The following is a 22,926-nucleotide window of genomic DNA, read 5'->3' as shown; positions in this document are numbered from 1 at the left end:
ATCTCTTGCTTAACTTTTTTGCATAACGCCGCCCAAATGTTCACGCAAAGAAAGAAGGCGTAACTTTTATTCTCGCTGTAGTATTGTTGACGCTGCAGCCATGTCATGAAGACGCTGTGTGTTACTTTGTTTGGTCTTCCAAAAGAGGACGATATCCGCTTCGTCATGCCTGGAGCTGATCCGTGCTGGTCGCTGAGGGAATACATCAACTTAGTGCTGTGGATCGCCGGATCGGCTTTCACCGTGGACGAAGCGGAGTCCAGCCTGGGGTCATCACATGTGGTTGCCGCTCCTTCCGCCGGCTGCGCCGTTCTCAACCCTGCCGCCTCAGCTCACTCTAGCCTGGCCTCAGCTCACGCTAGGCCGCCGTGTTTTTCGTTGTGAAAACGAAACTACTTTGTTTGGTCTTCCAAAAGAGGACACGACTACAAATCAGTGGTTAAGTTGTATTTACAACCCTTTTCCAGAACAGTTTAACCCAAATATCCAGATGTGTGCAGCACATTTTATGGAGGACTGTTTACTGATCCTGGGAGAGTAGACTACAATGCCGGCAGTTCTGACTCACAGTCTGTAAGTACGTTTTAATTTAAAGGATTTGCCACTGACGATTCAAACGCGAGTTTTGAGCAGTGTAGAGTAGCACTTGTTGTTTGTCATTTCTCTGATCACAAATGCAGACATGGTTTTATGTTTACGCGGCGCGATGCAACGCGTAAAAAGAGAGTATAAGTCATTATAATCAGTAATTATGTCCCCATTGGATGCAACAAATGCCTTTTTTGTAATGGGTTTTCATGTTTTTGTCTCGTTGCTCCGGCCGGGACAAGGCATCACAATATGGTGAGGGGCGTAACATTTCCGTTACACGCTTAAGGTATTCGGCCAATCACAATGCACTGGATAGCTGGCCAATCACAGCACACCTCGCTTTTCAGACTGATGAGCTTTGTAAAAATCGACGCGTTTCAAAAAGGCGGGGCATAGAGGAGAAACAATAATGTACAGTATGTGTAAAATAATGTGTTTTTTTACTTTAAACCGCATAAACACATTTCATTACACCAAATACACCAAATAATGTTCTTTTTAGCAGCATCATATGACCCCTTTAATATAAATTACACTGTAATGTAAATATTAATATACATATGAATTCAGTATCAGTTTATATATAATAATATAAAGTGCCAGTAAAAATAATTTGTAATGTTACAAATGTTTTCTATTTCAAATTAATTCTATTCTTTTGAACCATCAAAGAATACTGAAAAAAGTATCATGGTTTCCACAAAAAAATTAAGCAGCACAGCAGTTTTTAATATTGGTAATAATAAATGTTTTCTTAGCACCAAATCAGCATATTAGAATGATTTCTGAAGTTCCATGTGACACTTAAGACTGGAGTAATGATTGCTGAAAATTCAGCTGTACTATCACTAGAGTAAATTACATTTTAAATGATATAAAATTATAAAGCACAAATTTAAATCAGAATATTACACAATATTACTGTTACTGTATTTTTTAACAAATAAATGCAGGCTTGGTGAACATTAGAGCCTTTTTTAAAAACATAAAAAATTCTTACCCACCCCATATAGTAATGTATGCTGTTCACAAATGATTGATTGGTTTGTTATAGTTGTTATGGAAATCATTCAGTCTGAATTTGAATGATTTTTGTAAATCCTTGTCTGGTAAATAATCACAAATGACTAGAAAGGTCATGGAAAACTCATAGGAATTCATCACTGATAAAAAATGCAAAATTTGACCATTCACACATTGGGCAGACACAATTGCTCTTGTGGGCAGACAGCATTCAGGGACTAATTTGACACACTGTTACTGAAACTGTAAAGACTGATGTCATTTATTCATTTATTTATTTGCATTTGATGCTGACGTAGCTGTACTGTCCCCTAAAGGGACAAACAGGGCAGATTTTGAGCTTTGTGGTGAGCTGCCGTTGAGCGCCAGGCTGCTGATGAAATTGATTAGAGGCGGCCAAAAGGCTTCGTTCCCTCCTGCTCACACATTGTTAGCGACGTTACTGCTTATGCATCAGTGCCCAGTTTCATGCGAGTCAGTGTTAAAGCTTGCGCAAGCTGTTCTCTCGTAAAGATTAGAAAACACTCACCTCTCTGACACCTCTCAAATGCCTGGGTCACTCCTGCAGTTTCACAGCAACTTACCGGCCTGTAAAAAGCTTATTGACCCCATCAGACGCGCTTCATAAGCTTTGTTACTTCAGGAATTTGCAGTGCCCTCTTTCTTTCTACGGCCTTTGTGTCAACAGCACTGTATCTGCAGTGATTGATGTTTCAGAGCTTATTGAGAGAGAAAAGGGTTTGGCCGAACTTGAAAGTCTGATGTGGGCTGATAAGCTTTCTGCTCAGACACACACACACACACACACTTCTGAACACACAATTGTAGGACGTTGAGATGGGAACAAAATGAGTGTTTGTGATGAGGAAGTGATGTACTGATGAAGGGCGTATCTGAGCGTGTCTCCGATAAATGTCAGGCGCAAAGACTAAATGCTAAGGTGTATTATAGCATTAGACCAGCAAGTCAACAAATTTTTTTCACTTTTCAGTTTGCGATTCATGTGATTCATTTTAATCAACTGACAAAGTTCTCACTTTTATGGAAAACTTGGAATATTAGGGAATTTCTTCAGTGAATATAATATTTATGTATTTTATTTTAGCCTATTTCTTTTTGTTTAGAAATAGACTATAAATTGTTCTTTTTAGGTGCAAGCTGTATAAAATTATTTCTAAAATCCTTCTGGAATGAAAACATGAAAAGTCATGGAAATATATTGTTCAAGGGATGTGGGAACCCTGAAAGAATATGTCCAAAACCTCACCTTTCCCTGACAGCAAGCGTTTGTGTACATAAATAGGTTGTAAGACGCATCTGACAGGTTTATGGTAATCTAGAGCTAAAGCAGATTCTCAGCGAGTTTTCGTCCATGACAAGGCTTTATCTTTTTCCTGGAATCTGGAAAGTTCAGCACAGTTGTGGCGGTTTGCTTGTGTTTGATGTGTCTGTTCCCATGGTCACATGCCCTTGTGAAATGTTTGCGGTCACAAAGCCAAGCAGATTGTCTGTTTGACCATCTCCCCTGTACAGCCCACAGGACAACAGTAGAGGATTGTGGACTGTGGTGGCTGTCAGAGGAGTGTGTATATGATGAGTACAGCAAAGAACGACAGTAAAAAAGAGAATTTTGGCATTTATTCTCTTCTTTTTATATCTGTTCTCTCCATGCGTCTGTGATAGGATATTGATGTGTTGCTTTGAAGTCACTCTGTGATAGCGAGCTGACATTGTAAAATGTATTAAATGTAAAAACTGGAGCAGAGCTGGAGTGGAGTGATGACAGAATGCGTTGAGCACCCATGGGAAATAGCTGTCGCTGTTCTTTCAGAACTATTTTCATTGGTGGAGAGAAAACATGTGAACCGAAAGGTATAGTTACACTAGATTTGTGTGCCTTTCAATTCCTTTTTCATGAAAAATGTGAAATATCCATATCCAGTAAATCACGAAATATATGCAAAAATGTTTGCAGCCCTCCTTCAACCACAGGCTCTACTCTTCACTACAATGGTGACTCTACAAAACATCAATATAACAGAAACCCCTGTAAATCTCAACATAACCGAATATTAAACCTTAACACATCTCTCCCTATATTTATCTTGTGCAAAAACACACAAAATAACACTTCATTTCGACATTTAATCTCCTACAGTCAGACGCAAAGCATGCTGGGAACTAGAAATCTGCTGCAACTCAGTCAGCAAGTTCAGCTTACTACAATCAGATTTTGAGTTCACATAACTTTTTTTCTGTTAGTACAATGAACTTTCAGTAATATTTGAGTGAAACAAACTAATTTTCTTAAATTAATTTCAACCGTTCGGTTGAGAGACAGAAACTCCTCTTCTGCACCATAGTTCATGTTTAGGTAATTCTGACCTGCAAATTCAAATAGCAAAAAAAAAATGTTTGACTTATTGACTACTTTGCTCCATACAAATAATACAAACTTGTGTTGCAGAAAAGTGGAGTAGAGTACCCCATTAACAACTGTTTGTTTGTTTTTTGTTTTTTTTTATAAAATCTTATAACTCCATTGATATAAAAAATATAATATAATATATTTTTAATTCTTATCCTTAATCCATATCCAGTAAATCACGTAAAACTGTAAAAGTCTGTGGCCCTTTGAATACTTGAAATTCAAAAAGGTTGAGAACCACTACCTTAGAGTGTGACATCCCATTGCCAACCAAAGACTAGTGTGACTGCACCTTAACTAGTCAAATCTTGTCTGAAATGCAAGTTACTCGATAATAACTAAAGAAATAGAAGAGTTTGTGTTTGCATTTCATATGGAATCAAACACCTTTGTGTACCTGTGTGTTAAATATCGTCAGAATCAGTTCATTAAACTTTGCTTTGGCTCTGGGCTCTTTAAACAAAGATCAACCTTCTCTCAGAAAGAGCCCCTGGCTAAAACTAGTTCCTGTAAAGTGTTTGTGTGGATGCTGCGGTTTAGATGTGCTGGAGCAATTGGGCCGTCCACATTATGATGGATGAGGGAAGGGTACGGCTGGAAAAGGCTGGCCATAGATCGTTGTAAGGAGGCATAAACGTGACAAATCATGATGAAGAGCCAGGATGCACTCTAGGCTGATTCGGTTCCCCTTAATGTTGAACGTTGGGTTGCATCTTTGGTGTCCAGTAACAGTTGAAGGGCACAGGGAGGGACAGCTGTTGGGATGGGCATGTTCATCTAAAGCACTCTGGGATGAGATGGCAGCTGCCTGAATCCTGGAGAGAGAGGCCCTCCCACTCACCAGAGGCAGACAGACAGCTTTTCCCCTGCCCTTTCAAAAATCATTCCTCTTTCTTCCTTCCTTTTTTGCTTTTGCCGCAATTTATCACCAGGGTGTCCAATTTCGGATGAGCTGCAGGCGTCTTGGGCAAACGGATGAGCAGTAAATGGATGAATCTTTTCAAAAATGAAATTGTCTCACCCTGTCATTACTTTCATTTTTATCCTCGTTTCTGTTATTGTGAACTAGCACAGACGTCTGGTATATAAAGAATGTGTGTGAGGGACACACTCTTACTCCCTAGTGGTCTTACGTCAGTGTGGGTATATCATTGAGCAGTTGTTGAAACTTCAGTTTTGACTTTATATGGTCTTTGCAGAGGTTTTTTGTTAGCGGTGGGATGGATGTGAGGTGTTTTGATAACTTTATCCAGTTGCATAAGGGGGGCTGATGGTTGTTGAAACGTTTCATTTAATTTGTTGCTGCTTTTTTTCTCTGTATAGTATGCAGTGAGAGACTACAGCAGACTTCACAATGCACTATTAAGGCATTAGCCGGGTTTCCTTACACATATTTTCAGGCCAATTTTGGAATAATGCATAAAAATATGTTGGATGGAAACAGCAAGATGCAAATAATTAAAAAATGTAGGCCTATATGTAAAAGAAAATGTACAGAAGAATGTGCAGAAGAAGAAATGGATAATGCCCACAAATTAAGAATTTGTTCCCACAACATATTAATTAGTGGATACATATAATTAATTAATTCCCTTGTTAAATCGTGGCCACATCATACAAATTCGTTCCCTAGTTTTAGTTCAGTTGTGGCCACATAATTTGCTCCTTCGCTTTAATTTAGTTAAATATACAATAGAATATATAATGGAATCACATTTTCTAGACAAACCTGGGATGGAAAGGCTGCTTTAAGGCAAATTTTTGCAAAATGTATGCATAGTCAGATTTTTATGAGCGGACTCTTTTAATTGATTCATTCAAAAAGACTCAAAAGAATAATTTTGAATCAGTGTGTCAGAGCTGTTCTTGAGTTACTTACTGAATCATGGCTCATTATTTTTGTCACTTCCAGTTCAAAATTAATTGATTAATATTTCTGTTTTATTGGTAAATAAACATGAAGTATAATTTCTGTGCCACTAGCGTAACCATATACACAAAAAAAGTACTCAAAGAATTAAGGAGAACCATTCAATTGTGCCATTGCTGTTGTATGAAGCAGTTAATGGCTGTGTCTGCAAGGTAAATCCAGTGATTTATAACGCACAGATGAACTCCAATATCCAGTGAGTGGCTCTTCCTGTCATAAGTGTTCAATATAATGTTCCCCTTCTAGTTTTAGTACAGATTTTAATGTGTAATCTTTACACTGAATTTGGCAACACGCTAAAGATTTACACCCATATGTGGCTGAAAAATTGAGATGCATTTTTGGAATTACATTGTGACAAGTCGTGAGGAGCCTGAAGATTCTTGTTTAGTTTCTGAGTATTTAAAGCATGTGTGTATGTAGCAGTTCTGCCTCTCTTCTGCTCTGCTGCTTTTTTCTCAATGTTCCTCTTGTTTTTGTCACATCTGTTGGGCTTCACATTACACAGCCTTGCTCAGGCAGGTCCAGATATAAATAAAAATGCAGAGAGCTTCAACACCTTTTCATTTGGCCTGTGGTTCATTGTTCACACATCACCTCACTGTAAGTGGTCAACACACACATCCACCTATATGATAAGTCCTGCATATTGCTTTTCCCGGTTGCCTCTAGTATATGTTACAGTAGAAATGTAATGATGATGTATATTAATGAATTGGATACACGTCATTGTATATCTTGCCCCTAAGCTGGCTCTGTCTGTCGCATCTTCTCTTTCATGCATGCAAACACTCTCGCGCTTACTCACATTCACGGGTATGATCTTTCCATGCGTTTGTTCACACACACACCCACAGATCACTCACTTTCTGCTGTACTCACACCTTATGTTCAGTGGCTGAACTAGTGCTGGGCAGTATACCGGTTCATACCGAATACCGGTGTTTATTTTTGATTATGATATGAATTTTTTAAATACCGCAATACGCAATAATAATATGTCGCTTAAACAAAGTTCGGAACGCGACACTGTTTGAAAGGGGTCCCTTTTCACTGTTGCACTGTGGTGAGGGAACAGCTGTATGTGTTACTAAGCGTGAAAGTTCTGAAACTGAAGCTGTAGAACTAATAGAACGTGATGACACAGAATAACTCCTCCACAATATCCACATTGACCGCCACAAATATCCACCACCCCCTGCCATCAGCTCCCGCGTCTCACACACACGAGCGCGACTTTCAAGTAGATATAACTGCAGACCGGAGATCTCCAAAATGGGGCGTGAACTCCAAAAGTGGGTAGAACCTCCAAAAGGGGGCGGGGTCTCCTCGCGCAAAAATACTTTCACCATTGGCTCTGGCTCCACCCAATTGTTATTGACAATTCATCTAAAATAAAATATGCTATATAAATAAATATTCTCCGTGAGAGCAGAGCCCAAAGTTGTGTTTAGTCACTATTTAGTGTGGTATTTTTTGACAATATTCACTCATCATGACAGTAAAATAGGGCATTCTAAGTCAATGTACTGCAGTATTTCCTCTCTCAATCAGTAGAAAATATGGTTAACACCCGGTCATGCATGAAAAAAAAAAAGTACCGTGAAACCGGTATAATTTTGAAAAATACCGTGATATAAATTTTTGGTCATACCGCCCAGCACTAGGCTGAACGATCACGAGTAGAAATGTCAGAGGGGCTCTCAATCACTCACACTCCCATTATTCAATTGCTGGAGGTCACCATTTTGCTGTGCTGTCATTTCTACTCTAACACTCAGTCCGATCACTGTCTGCACTCCCAATGGTAGTCCCTGCTCATTTGAATAAAGTTTGTTGCAATGCTAATGGTCTTTGTCGTATATGTTGTGTAAACTGTGTTATATGTGTGTTTTTTCATATCACAATAATTGCTGATTTTTTTTGAAGTTTCAAACAATTAAAGTGCAGAAGAACACAATTATGAAGATGATAATAAAGAAAAAAAACATTTTCAATCAATATTCTGATTTTTTTAATACTTAAATACTTGTACATGTAAATGCTTGATGGGAAGAATTAGTTGTTGTTTTATAAACACCCTAGCGAATACAACAATCTTAATTGCTGTTTGAAAAGATTTAAAGGTATAGTTCACCTAAAAATTAAAATTCTGTTATCATTTACTCACCCTTAATTTATTCCAAACCTGTATGAATTTCTTTCAGCTGTTGAACACCAAAGAAGATATTTTGAACAATGTTGGTTACCAAACAGTTACCAACAGCTAAACAATTAGGACAATAAAGCCCAAAGTATATAAGCCCAAGGTGGAAACACTGGCCCGGATCATTGTTTTACAGCTGTGAAATTGTGAGTAGACGGAACAACAACTAACTGCGGGAGACCCCAACAACAACAGGCTTCCACTCAGACAAGCGCTTGTGTGACGGATTGAGATCTGCAACTCTAGTTGAAAGATAAATGTTATAAATATTGCAAACACTGGGCTTGGATGAAACTTTCTGCTGTGCATGTATCGAGCATGTCAAACAGAGTATAGTTTGAAAATGTTCGGCTGTATGCATTCGCCAAAACTGAAGCATGGGCTTAAGGTATATATAGAAAATATGCACTCTATGGATGTTCATTACTGCAATATGCTGTATTACTGAATACCAGCATATGTCATAATGCGAGTCTCCATTCTGCAGTGTCAGACAGCCAATATCTCTGTTTTAAGCTTTAATACTGTTCACCTCTTCTATTTTTCTTTGATTTCTGTTCCCCTGTTGACGCATCATTACTTCTTTTTTTCTTTCATTATTTTTCTAATTGATGGCTTCACACATTTTCCTCTTCCTCTTAGTCTACTCTCCTTTCTTTCTTTCTTTTTCTTTCTTTCTTTCTTTCTTTCTTTCTCACACACACTCCATTAGCATTAGCTATTAGCTAAATTCTCTCTGACTTAGAAGCTATAATACCTGAAACTGCATGTTTCACACACTTCATGTGCTTAAAATTGACACTCTTAGACCAACAAAACTCTCAGAATAACTCTCACAGAATAAAAAAGCATGCGAAAGCATATCGTTCAGGGGATGTGTTTAAGTCATCAGTAACACGCTGACAGTCAACACGCAGCTACAGCACAATCTATTCAGGCTGCTATAAATTGATTCTTTAAATGGGCCTGCGCTGATGTGAACGTTTATTTACAGCCAATGTCTCTCTCTCTCTCTCATATTCAAGGGTAAAGCTTGTTTCTCTTTTGAAAAAATCTAAATGTAAGCTCTCACCCCCCCCCGCCCACCTGATGTCCCCTTTTTCATAGTCCTCATAAATGATAATCACAATCTCTCCTCTCCACTCTTCCCCTGAAAAGTAATTTCACTCAATAGCTTTTTGTGTTCCTGGGAAACTGTACATGCAACCGTACATTGGATTTCTCTCTCACTCTATTGTATGTGTATATTTTAGTGTAATTAGTCTGTTTTTCCTGAGCATAAAGGCCAGTGTAGGCAGATTGTCTGAGCTCCAGAGCTCAGCCCCACCAGAGCCTGATTACAGCTTACTGTAGTCATTTTCTAAATAGCTCACTTCCACTCCACTTTCCTCCCTCTATCCTTTCTTCTCCCACATACACCCTCCCTCTGTCCTCCCATGCATACAGAGAAAGAGAATAAGCAGTGGAGAAAAGAGTTTTATCAGATGCGGTCTGACCCAAACATCCCCAGCCATGGAGAATCCAGACTCACTTTCTCTCTTCCTGTCTTTAGCTCTCTCCAGATTTTCCACCAGCTCTGATACTGTGTGTACGTTTTGACTTTGGAGCAGTCAGTACTGGTCTGATGGGGCTTCTGCTCCATATAGTTGTAATAGTTATAATAGTTTGGGGTCAGGAAGAATATATATTTTAAAATGTAATTTATTCCTGTTGTGGCAAAGCTGAATTTTCAGCAGCCATTAGTCCAGTCTTCAGTGTCACATGATCCTTCAGAAATCATTTGAATTTGCTAATTTGGTGCTCAATAAACATTTCGTATTATTATCAATGTTGCAAACAGTTGTGCTGCTTAATATTTTTGTGGTACTTTTTTCCAGAATTCTTTAAATAAAAAGTTCAAAGGAACGGCACTTATTTGATCTTTTGTAACATGTTTTTACTGTCACTTTAGATCATGGCTATTCAATTGGCGGCCCGTGGTCCCAATCCAGCCCGCCAATCATCTTCATCCAGCCCGAGGGAAGAGTAGGCTAAGCGCAGGTCTCACATACGCCTTGAATTGTTTTTGCACTAATTAATTTGTGCACAAGGTGGCATCACTGGCCCAGGCCATGGTTTCTCACCCAAAAAAGAAAACAGGGTGTCCGTGGGGTCTTAAAAAGTATTAAAAGTTGATAAATCAATTTAGATAAAATTAAGGCCCTTAATAAGTATTAAAAAGTCTTAAATGCCATTTTCCAAGGTATTAAATTTTGTATAATCTTTTCATTATGTATATTTGTCCGAATAGTGGGGTTCTGTGTAGTTTATTTATGAAATTTATGCAAGATTTGACTTCATCTGTTAGGGCTCTCACTGACTGCCTGCGCCGCTGCGTGATAGCGTGGGGCTTGTTGATATCGCTCTCGCTGAGCTTCTTACCATTACCGCATGCTCCCATCCGCTCCCGGGATTTTTGTGTTCGCTCCCGCAAACATTCTAATATTGTATATTATTTTCCCACATCAGGGCGCCGTTATCAATGTGAATGAGCGCTCGCAGTTCACTTTCGATTTCGCGATTGCTCGCACACTGTGTAAAGGGAGCACATATACGATAAAAGATATTTGTCAGTGAGCTCAGGATCTGTTGAGCAGCAAATACTCCAAAATCTTTGTCAGTTATCTCTCCTTACTTTTGACCCGTGATTAGTCAAATCTGACTTCTGCAGCTCGTGTTGGATGCAGGGTTGTTGTTGTTTTTTTCCACGAAATTGGGCTGCTTTTAAACTGTTGCCATGGGTTGATTTTCCCCAGTGGGTTAAAGGTATGAAATATTGCATAAATTACATTTGGTTGAAATGCTTGTACTGAAACATTTTGCATTCTACCTGTAATAAAACTGCCAAATGTTTTGGGCCACAGTAGGAAGCATTTGAGCTGTGTTTATGATAAATGTGCATAACAGTGACTATAAAAATATGTATTTTAGGGATGGAAATGACGTTTTTATATTTGGGACATAATTGCGCTACTTTGGGCTGTTTTTTATACTGGCATGGGCTTGGGATTCACAATTAAAATGATGTAGTTGTGATCATTATTTTACCTTCCATGATCATTCAGACACGTTCAGGTGCAGTACTGACACTCTGTCAAGTCTGCATCAAATCAAGCACTCCGTAATCACAGGTAAACTGTCTGATCAGTCAGATGTTTGTCATGAGAAGTGTTCCACAAAAGAGCTATGGTTTGCAGACAGTATAAGAGTTGATATGACAAATACATCTTTTGAATATACTGCGTGAACTCATTGCCCAGTTAGCTAGGAGAGCTTTATTTTCCCTCCACAATAAGTTTTGTCAGTTGTTTTGTTTATTGTTCTAATTCTTGTTTCTTGGGTTGCATTGATTAGTCACTCAATTAATTATCTTGTGCTTTGTTCCCCCCTTCTGAATGATATTGCATTGATAAGGAGTTATCACAAAGTAAGTCTGTTTATTTGTGCTATCTTACAATCAATATATAGTAAATGGAAGTTAAAGTGTCGCAGATGTAACCGGGTTAAAACTTGGAGTGGCGATGAGGTCTTAAAATGTATGGAAAGAGTCTTAAAAAGGTTTTAAAAGGTATTAAATTTAACTCCATGATTCCTGTATATACCCTGGAAAAGGAAGAGACGCAACAACAACAATCTACCGGAGACCGCAACATCAATAGACGGCAGTGTTGACAAGCGCTTGTGTGAGAGGGTTATGAGATATCCACAACTCTAGTTTAAACGAGTTTCAAGACAGTGTTAGAGGTCATAACTTCTGGCGAGAAATAGAGCAGACACTGAGCGAAGATGATTATCAGAGCAGCTTCAGACAGAGCACCAGTAGCTCTTCAACCGACAAAAACACAATGATTCCAAAACTATAAAATACAATTAATAGTTTGTGAAGATTGTTTTAAGTTCAGTTAAATTAAATGTTATATTTTTCCGAGCCTACTAAATGTTAAAATAATGCCTTTCAATTATTCTTTAATGTTGAATGGCTATAATTAATGGCTAAAATTGAGGTGACAATGCATTTAATAGAGACATCAGTAGCAGTATTGGTATAAAAAATACTGGCCTTTGTTAATAATAGGCTAGTAAAGAGATGCCATTAAACATATTTAAAATATACCACCTTTAATTTCTACATTAATTTGGAGGTTCAATGTGAAATTATGACAACATATGAATATACAATTAATTCCAGAATAAGAAAAAAAATTTAAACGACTGACAGACAGCACTCTTTAAAAAATTTTTTTTTTTATAGATGTTGGTGTTGGTCATATTAGTTGATATTATATGCATTTAAATTTAATTTCTAATTTTATAGGCCCCCCAGAAAGAGATCAGCACGGCCCCCCTCCCCCTTGGCCCCCTTCAAATTTTCAATTCAATAATCCGGCCCTCAAACGAAACTAATTGAATAGCCCTGCTTCAGATCATGCAGTTTAATGTGTCACTGCTGAAGTGTTAATTTCTTTCAAAGAACCTGACCCCAAACTTTTAAATGGTAGCGTAGGTGCATGGGATCCTTTAACAAAAAATAAAATAAATAAAAATGCGTTGAAATTAATCTTGCAACAGATTTTTACATAATGACCGATAACTGGTAAATCACTAATAAAAAAAGCACTCAAATCAATAGCTTTAAATGTTAATATAGAGATGATGATCAATTGTATTAATTTTAAGATTTGCTAAATATTATATTTAACAGTGTTATTAAATTATAAATATTTTTAAAGTTGGACTTTAAGGGAGCGTTAGATGACAGATAATCTTAAATGTAAAAAGAGCAATGCACAATTAAAAATACTATATTGGCCGACAAACACTGCTACGTAGATACTTTTGTCTAGACAGGACTGGTTTGTGAGACTCAGCATGCATGCAAGCACTGCATGGGGACAGGGGAGAAATCAAAAATAAAGCTCACTCAGAATACAGCAGTTTATGCAGACAGTAGGCAGTTCACTGACTTTCAGATTAGAACCCTTCCTCAATAAATCTGATAGAGAGCGAGTATGACTGTATCAGGCCCTGCTGCATTGTTAGTGCACTGGCAGGATTTTAATGAGCTGCCATCATGACCTTTCACCACATACTAACTCTTTATTTCTTGCTCTCTTTCCCAGCTTTGGCTGGCTGGCCTTGTGCTGCCCTATCACAGTTGTTTGGTGCATAATTGCTTCTTGTCTGAACTGTTTATTTGCATATACATGTTTTAATACATTGTTTTTGTCTGGTGTCAGTGTGTAGTTAGAGGATGTAGTTACATGGCTGTATGCAAAGTTTCTCACCACAAATCACCAGACGACATCATAGCTCGTCAGAAGATATTTGATGTTCAGTCTATTGTTATAGATTGCAGTCTCCATACTAATATGCTTATTTTGCAATAAATTAAAATTATTTCAATATACAGAATCAACGTCTTTAAGGGTAAAATGCGAGGCATCCCATTTTCATGTCCACATCAAATTCAATTTACAGTAGTGATTTTATATACATATTAAATGCAAGTGTCTTTTCATGTTTCAAATAACTTTTACGAAAATAAAATGTCAAAATATGGGTAAAATAAGCGTAACAGATATATTTATGTAAAAATGTAACAACAAACTTATTCTGACCTGTACTTTAAAATACATAAAAGAAAAAGTGATCATACTAAATGTTATTGTATTTTAAATGATTAAAAACTTCTTGCTGACAAATGGTTAAAACTTAGTGGTTTGAAGGATAGTGGCAAAGATTGGTAAAGATTTGAAATTACAATGAGTTTGTTTTTAGGGGCTGTTGTTTTTGATCATTGCATATAAATCTTAAACAAAATGGGTTTTTAAAAAAATCCCTGTAGTAAAAATATTTCCGAAATCATCAAAGCTGCTAAAAAAAAGTGGACAGGCACTGTTGCACTCTATATAGAGAATTGTTTGAATCAGTCACATTTCACAGATGGACGGCGCTATCCGGTAGATACAAAATAAAAATAAAAAAAAGCAATCAACGAAACATCCTGTCGCATTGACAGCTGGTCCGGACAATTCCTTCCATTCTGTGCATGTGGATTTATGCCCACACAGTCGCACTAACTCATTGTGCTTAATGACTGATGGTTGAGGTGTCGGAAATGTTCTCAGTGGTATGATTCTCGCCTTGCTGAAGTAAAAAATTTCAATGTGAAAGTTTGGAATTTAGCAAAGGTCACCTTAGATCACACCATTCATGCGAGAAGACGGGCTAAAGATGTGGAGGTGAGGAGAGAGACTTGCAGCACCTGGGGCACGGTCAGAGCACTCTGGCTGGTATGTTTGATGTTAAATTGAACCTCAGATTTTATATTAAGTGTGTTTTGCCTGCACCTGTACGATTAGTGAGAGTGGATTGGAATGGAAAGGTACATGAGGGGTTTTTGCTGCTCTGAATTGACAAAGGATATTTTGATTTCCTAAGTTTCACTTGATTTATAGGTTGGTTGATTAATTGATGTGAATCCAAAGCTTTGAAGCTATCATAGCTGAGTTTTTCGCTGGTTCTTTTTGTAATTGCAACGGAAAATCTGTTTGCCATGCAGTTCATTTTTCACATAAATATGTGTGAAATTGCACTCAATCACACATTTGAATTGATGTTTGGATGCATTCCTTGTGACACACTTGATTAGAAGACTTGCTGAGTTTTAATGAATGCAGTGAAAATGTGTGTGTCAAACTGAAAGATGGTCATTGTCTCATTGCTCCTGTTATGTTGGAAAATGATCCTGAACATGATTGTGAGTCATTTAGCTTTGCACCTTTTCTTACAGTAAGCTTTTAATGCACGCCATCCCTTTTAAATCATGATTTTCTGAGGGCAAGAGAGACATTTTTAATTAGTTTGTTTTAAATATAATTTTGTTGAAAATCTAATTACTGACATGTTTGTTGACTAAAGTTTTTTTAATAAAATTTATCAACAATAATGAAGACTTCAGGCATCCTTCAGTTCACAGACGTGAACTGAATGTTTTCTTATTATCATTTTATTCATTTATGTTTATACATTAATTGTTTAGTGTATAGCTTTTTATTAATACTTTATTAATGTCTAATTACTGTCTTTCTGTATTTTGGACTTTGTTCTGTACTGTGGTACTGTGAAAGCTTTTAATCATCTAAATCTGAAAAGCTTTTATACAAACACTGTGTCCTAGCGAGGTGTAGCACAACCAGTGTTCTTTTGATATTATATGCTATTATAGTATTTATTAATATTTTGAATTAGCTTTTGTTTTTATTATTTCAGTTGTAGTTTTATTACTTCAACTTTCAGAGGAAGGCAACATTTCAAATGTATTTGTTTAAAAAAATTAATCTAACTTTTAGATTTTATTTTATTTCAGATTTATTTCAATTAGCGAAAAAAAATGCTGTATAACTCCACCTAATCACAGCTATTGAAAACATATCTGATGTTTAACGGCTATTTTGGGCCGATGAGAGTTCACTGTGCAGTACTGCTGTGATAGAAAGACATAGTTAATGACAAAATGTTGTTCTGGGTTCAGACACGTTGTTGGGCTTGAACTTCATACTGAGGTGCTTGCTGTAACATCTAATTTCTCTCTCTTTTTTCTCTACAGTGTGAGGAGGAGTGTGTGGTCCATGTTGCTCTAGGAGTGAGAGTGTGTGCCCGTGTGTGTGTGGGTGTGGGTGTGGGTGTGGGTGTGTGTGTGTGTGTGTGTGTGTATGAGATGCTGGCCTGTCTGCCAGGGCCAGGTGATCTCTCCTTTCAGCTCCACCCCCACTCGCAGATGAACACTGGATTTCAGAAATGTAAGTACAAACACAAAAACACACACACAGAGTTGAAACATTTGGTCACTTACTCACACATGTTTTTCTAAACCATTTCTTTCTTTTGTCGAACAAAAAGGAAGATGTTCTGCAGAATGTGGATGTTGCTCTTTTCCGTACAATGATCTCCAGAAATCACAAAAAGCACCATAAAGGCATCACTAGTCCATATGAATGGTGTTCTATTTTCGAAGTCTTCTAAAGGCATTACAAGAGTTGTGCTGGTCTCTTCCTTGCACAGCTCTATCACAGTGCTTCAGAAAAATATAAAACGTCACTCATATTTAAAGATTTACAAATACAAAGGGGGAACAGGGGGAAAAATGATGGAAATAAACATAAGAAAAGTAAGATTAAAAAATATTTAACTGCTTTTAAATTTTGCTTTTAAAATGTATTTGTATTTAGGTTTTGTTGAACTTCTGTCATCAAAATTAAAACCAATGGGTTATTTGCCCTCATTTTTAAATTTATTTATACTAGATTTAGCTAATAGATTTAGCAATTAATTACACTACATTTGTTATTATAAGACATGTCATACTACAAGATAAGCAAGACATGAAACGACTGAAAACTGGGCATGATGTGATCCTTAATAAATGAACAGAACTCTGACCAAAAACAATCTGATTGAGGACACAAAATGTTTCCAAGAATGTTTCTGCATGTAAACCACAAAAGCAAATCACTCATAATTACTACTTTTATGGTGCTATTTGTCACTTTTTGCCTTAAATGTATAGTTTACCCAAAAATGAAAATTACCTCAAGATGCACTCACCCTCAAGCCGTATAAGTATACATCTGAATTGGAATGGGGGTGAATGGGGTTGAGATTTTGAAGCCCAAAATAGTGCATCCATCCATAATAAAAATATATATTTTACAGCTACACCTACGTCCTATGTCATCCGCTGAATGCCGCTCTCTCGTGTTCGTGCATACGACAGTTAGCGGAAGCTAGAGATTACGGTTTATAAAGTTTTAAATATGGATATTTTTCTTACACAAACACATTGCTTCGCTTCAGAAGGCCTTTATTAACCCCACGGATCAGTGTGGAGTATTTTTATGATGGATGCATGCACTTTTTTGGGCTTTATTACGCCCCACATCTAGGGGTAGAAAGAATATCGCTCTTAACAGGGCATAATAAATCTGGGTTGTGGTAATGGAATCCCAAGTACGAATCACTCCGGTCGATAATCAAACATTTCCACGATGTTAGTCAGTTTAAAGGATTAGGTTTATTTTAAAACAAGTAAGTGAAATAAAGAGCATCTCTCCAGGATGTCCTAAAGGCCAAAATAACAAACAAAACAAATCTAGGGAGGGAAAAAGATAATAAATAACCTAATCGAATAAGGAAATAAAAATACAGATTACTTCCCTAACTACCTAGCACAAAACAGAACCCAAACAAAATAAGTAAAACAAAATGGCAGGACACCCCTTTTGCTCTACGATCTTAACACACAAAGTTGACAACGAATAACGTGATCAACATATTTCACACTCCACTTGAGAATACACGTTTGATCATCGGCCGGAGGAGGAATCCAGGAGCTCTCAACCCAATCGCGTCCGAACCAACAATGAGCTCCTCGTTGAATGCCTGCGGCGTCCTTATAAAGGCCACGCCTTCTCAACCACCAATAGCGATCATACACCCCATCAGCGGACATCCTATCAGAGAGCAGACAGAATGAGAGAGGGAGGAGAAAAAACACGTACACACACACACATGGCAAATACAAGAAACGCAGGTCGTAACAGGCTTCAAAATCTTGACCCCCATTCACTGCCATTATAAAGCTTGGAAGAGCCTGAACATTTTTAATATAACTCCTATTGACTTCGTCTGAAAGTAGAAAGTTTTGAGCTATCACTTCAATGGTATGGAAAAGTGCATCGTTTTGTGTTCAGCAGAAGAAAGTCATACAGGTTTAGAACGACATGAAGGTGAATAAATGATGACAGAAATTTCAATTTTGAGTGAATATTCCTTTCATTCTCCTGTTTACTTTCCTCTCAGCAGTCTCAAATGAACAAGGCGTGAATATTCTTTCATGCTGTGCATTTTGTGTCTTTTTAATACCGCAAATTCATACAGATGTTGTCAAAGATGACATTTAAGTGCATTTAAGAAAAGACAAGATGAAACCAGATCCATAAAAGGAGATAAATGTCTGACGAGAGACTAAACAGAACTGAGAAAGGAAATGGAATGAGGGGAAAAAAAGAGAGCTGTCGTTGGTGAGCAAAAGCATATTTCCAGAGACAGATTGTCAAATCCCAGGATTTTTATTAGGGCGGTTTACAAGGGCAGACACCTGCTGAACCACACCGCTCACAGAGAGATAGATTGAGGCAGATAAGTGGTATACAGAGGCAGCGAGAAAATGAGAGTCAGACAAACAGAGAAACAGTCAGTGCAGGAAAAAAAAAAGGATACGTACAGACAAAATATCTTGCCTTCTCTGTCTGTGGGCAGACATCCTGTCAGATTAGCTCTCCATCAGGATGACAAATTATGCTATGGAGACGCGCGGCTGGGGGAGTGCCGATGGCCCAGAGACTGATGAGTCTCACATCGCCTCAGGAAGACCCTCATCAGGCAGCAATTACTGAGAGGTTGGAGACATATCTTTAACTGCAGGAGAGAGCAGAAATCACAGAAAGACGGGAGTCGTATTTCTAACTAGTGGGAATACAGAAAGAGATGGAGTCATATTACTAACTACAGGAACTACAGGGGATGTACAGGTAAGAGAAAGGAAATGAAGGCATACCTCTGATGCTGATGCCTCTTTTAGAGCGATAATAGAAAGTCATTTAATTCATTGCACACCGAGTGAAGTCAGATGTGTAACTACAGGCCCAGAGTGTTTGTCTGTGAAGGGAATAGATGCAGAGGATTCATTAGTTTGCCACATTCTTTGCTGGGATGTTAATGATGATTGTAGGTTAAATGCTCTGAGAGATTAAACGCCTCATGGAAATCCCAATGAACTGGACAAAAACAAATGAAAATCAAGCTTTAACGGTAGCTTTTAAATGGTGAAGATAAGCTCACATTTTTCCAATCCCCTTTTCACTTTAATGGACCAAATTGTCAAAAAAATTTTGTTTTAATTTCTCTGATAATTCCGTTTGCTTACCAGTGCATAGCTGTTAAGCATTAGATGGGCAGAAACACAAAAATTCTTCAGAATAGTTCTGCAACATTTATTGCTGTTTTCCAATATATGACTTAAAGGGGGGTCATATGATGCGATTTTTCAAATGTTCTTTTCTCTTTGGAGTGTTACAAGCTCTTGGTGCATAAAGAAGATCTGTAAAGTTGCAAAGACTAAAGTCTCAAATCCAAAGAGATATTCTTTATAAAAGTTAAGAGTCAACCACGCCTACCTAAAACAGCTCGTTCTAACAGGCCCCCACATGTCTATGTCACGATGTGGGAAGATTTGCATAATGCCGCCCAAATGTTCACGCAAAGAAAGAAGGCGTAACTTTTATTCTCGCTGTAGTATTGTTGTTGCCGCCGCCATGTCGTGAAGGCGCTGTGTTTCGTTGTGAAAGCGAAACTGCTTTGTTTGGCCTTCCAAAAGAGGACGATATCTGCTCACCGGCTGCCGCTCACTCAAGCCGGCCTCCACTCACTCTAGGCCGCCGGCCGCTGCTCATTCATGTCCGCCGTGTGTTTCGTTGTGAAAGCGAAACTGCTTTGTTTGGCCTTCCAAGAGAGGACACGATTAGAAATCAGTGGTTAAGTTGTATTTACAACACTGTTCCAGAAAAGTTCAACCCAAATATTCAGATGTGTGCAGTGCATTTTATGGAGGACTGTTTACTGATCCTGGTAGAGTAGACTACAATGCTGGCTGTTCTGACTCACAGACTGTAAGTACGTTTTTTGGTATGGTTTTATGTTTACGCAGCGCAATGCAACGCAACACTCAAAAAGACAGTATAAATCATTAAAATCCGTAATTATGTCCCCACTGGATGCAACAAATGCCTCGTTTATAATGGGTTTTAATGTTTTTGTTTCGTTGCTCCAGCAGGGACACGGCATCACAGTGTGGTAAGGGGCGTAACATTTCCGTCACACGCTTGAGGTATTCGGCCAATCACAATGCACTGGATAGCTGGCCAATCAGAGCACACCTCGCTTTTCAATGATCTTTGTAAAAATCGACGCGTTTCAGAAAGGCGGGGCATAGAGGAGAAACAATAATGTACAGTATGTGGAAAATAATGTTTTTTTTTTTACCTTAAACCGCATAAACACATTTCATTACACCAAATACACAATATAATGTTCTTTTTAGTAACATCATTTGACCCCTTTAAGACAATTGCATGTTTGAAAATTGTTTACTGCTTAAAGTCTTCTAAAAAGACTATTTCAATATGATCTTAGAATCATATGGCTTTTGTCAATTTTATATATTTAAATTGTATTTCCACTTAAAAATGGCATGATAAACATTTACCTCGAGGTAGAGCTGGATGATTAATCAAAATAAAATTGCAATTGTGATATGGCTTAGTATGATTGTCAAATTTCAAAGGCTGCACTGTTTATTTACGCACATGTAGGTCATTAACTGTTTAAAACTGAATTTACCTTTAAATTAAATTAAAGTTAAATTCAGTTTTAAACAGCTAAAATGGTTACAACCCATAGTCCAGATTCCCCCGACTTTTTAAACCCCCAATTTGAGAGATTTTAGAGAAGCCGTAGTCGTTTAAATCATTTTAAATCATGTAATGTAATGATGCATACGGTGGTTTAAACATCCCATGGCATGTCATTAACTGCCCCTTCAAATTCATGTGCTCCCTGCTGTGGTCCAGATGTTACTGGAGCACATCTGGCACTGGCGCAGGTTCCCTCAGGGAACTCGGGAGACACAGGAAGAGCCTAAATATACCTTGGAATGCAGGAACGCAAGCCATAGATTGGGGCAAAAAAAGAATGTCTTTTGTCTAAATAGAGAATGGTTTCTGATGTATTCTCTCTCTGAACTCTTTCAAAGGAAGCTGAAAAGAAGGTGAGATGAGCAGGGAGGAAAAGATGGCTTTAGATAAGAAGAAAGAGATAAATAGAAAGAGGAGGCTTTGCTTCTCCTTGAGGAATAACCCTATATAAGACAATATAAGAACACCCACTCAGATCAGCAGTCTCTCGAATTAAAGAGTTTAAAAGTGTGTGTGTGTGTGTGTGTGTGTGTGTGTATGTCTAATGTCTGTGGGGAGGGGGAAAAGGCAGTTAGGAGATGTGTATGGTGTACTTAGACAGAAAAGGCTGACAATAGCTCTGTAACAACCCTGTGTGTCTGTAATGGGGCTCCTGGGGTTTGGCTGATTACTGTGATCCTCAAATCACTGCTGATGAGAGCGAGAGAGAGAGGAAAGGTGAGTGGGGAAAAAACACTGTTTTAAAGGGATGGTTCACACAAAAATGAACATTCAGTAATCTTTTCTGGACACAAAACCAGATGTTAAGCAGAATGTCTTAGCTGCTGTTTTTTTTTCATACAGCATGTTTACACTACCATGTACTCCGAGAGTGCATTATTTGATCAGAAATACTGTAACAGTAATATGTGAAATATGACAATTTAAAGTAACTTTTTTTATTTGAAGATATTTTAAGTCTATTTTTGTAATTTTGTAAAGCGGAATTTTCAGCAGCCATTACCCCAGTCTACAGTGTCATATCCTTCAGAAATCATTCTAATATACTGATTTGGTGCTTTAAAAACCATGCTTATTACTATCAGTGTTGAAAACTTGAGCTGCTTGCTGGATGAAGCTGAGCTACATTCACAAGTCTGTTAGTCTGACTTTACAAAAAAGAGACCACTACAATTTCAATTCAAAAAGCATTTACATGGCTTGATTTGTTAGACTGAAGTAAAACTTTTGAAATACATAAATGGACTTATTAAAAGTGGATGGGCCCCAGAGACAGCCATGGTCACTATTCACTTGTAGGGAAAACAGCAGGTTTAGCATTTTGCTTGATATCCTCTGTTAGGTACCATCTAAGAAACTCATATAAGTTGAGAACAGATAAATGATGAGAGAATGTTTGATGATTTCTAGGTGGACTTTCCCTTTAATTACAAATCTCGAAGAGAAGTGAGTCAGATCTGGCACAGAGCTCTAGAGATGTTAAAGTCCCTTGAGACATTTACATAGATGCTAAGTGCAAATGTCACATGATCACTTTCCCTCTGCCCTACTCTCCTGTCCTCAAAATGGATTGCATGACTGCCGACCTGTATGTTATTGTCTAATCCTAACAAGTTTTACTCCTCATTATTACCGGCCGGCCTCCCCCGGGATGTCACTCAACAGGGGAGAATGGCATAGACCGAGAGAGAGAGATGCCGTGGGAATAGAGTGAGAGAGAGAAAGAGCGTTCCCTTCTGAGTTATTCGCATAATGACTCTGCTCTTCCTCGCTCCTTGATCTAGTCCTGTGGTGGTTCATTTTATTGAGCCCAGTGTGGCTCTTCCTCTTCCTCTGATTCTCCTCGTTCTCTCTTCTCTCTCTTTAGGAGATGAGCAAATGTGGGCAGCCGGTGAAGGCAGCTGACCTGGCCTGAGATTGGCAGGAAAGCTATTTAGCTAAGAAATGTCAGGGGCCATTTTGTTTAGTCAATAGCCCACACAGAGGGAGAGGGAATGTGTGTGAAAAACAGAGAAAGACAGATAAGTGAATGGCATGGCAGCTGAATGCTGTGTGAGGTGTTGGTGGATGGAGTTGAGGATTGTATATCCTGCTTTGCACCAAACAAACACCAATATTTCACAAGAGGCTGTACTCTGTCATTAACATGAACAGATGTGCATATGTATCTGTTGAA

The 22,926-nt window shown here is 38.1% G+C and overlaps 1 protein-coding gene across 2 annotated transcripts in view; it reads left to right on the top strand.

The window, feature by feature from the left end:
• Positions 1 to 22,926, top strand: part of LOC107553594 (protein FAM222B-like) — a 55,268-nt gene that overhangs the window by 23,365 nt on the left and 8,977 nt on the right. For both annotated transcript variants that reach the window (XM_016235875.1, XM_016235874.1), the window contains exon 2: positions 15,827 to 16,019. In XM_016235875.1, the coding sequence (XP_016091361.1) occupies positions 15,938 to 16,019 (82 nt within the window). In that variant the 5' untranslated portion in view covers positions 15,827 to 15,937. The remainder of the gene's footprint in view (positions 1 to 15,826; positions 16,020 to 22,926) is intronic.

The sequence above is a fragment of the Sinocyclocheilus grahami genome, unplaced genomic scaffold (genome assembly GCF_001515645.1).
Source record: "Sinocyclocheilus grahami isolate Dianchi unplaced genomic scaffold, SAMN03320097.WGS_v1.1 scaffold475.1, whole genome shotgun sequence".
In the NCBI taxonomy this organism is placed as follows: Eukaryota; Metazoa; Chordata; class Actinopteri; order Cypriniformes; family Cyprinidae; genus Sinocyclocheilus; species Sinocyclocheilus grahami.
The sequence above is the reverse complement of the archived record's forward strand: the minus strand, read 5'-3'. Positions and strand labels throughout refer to the sequence as shown.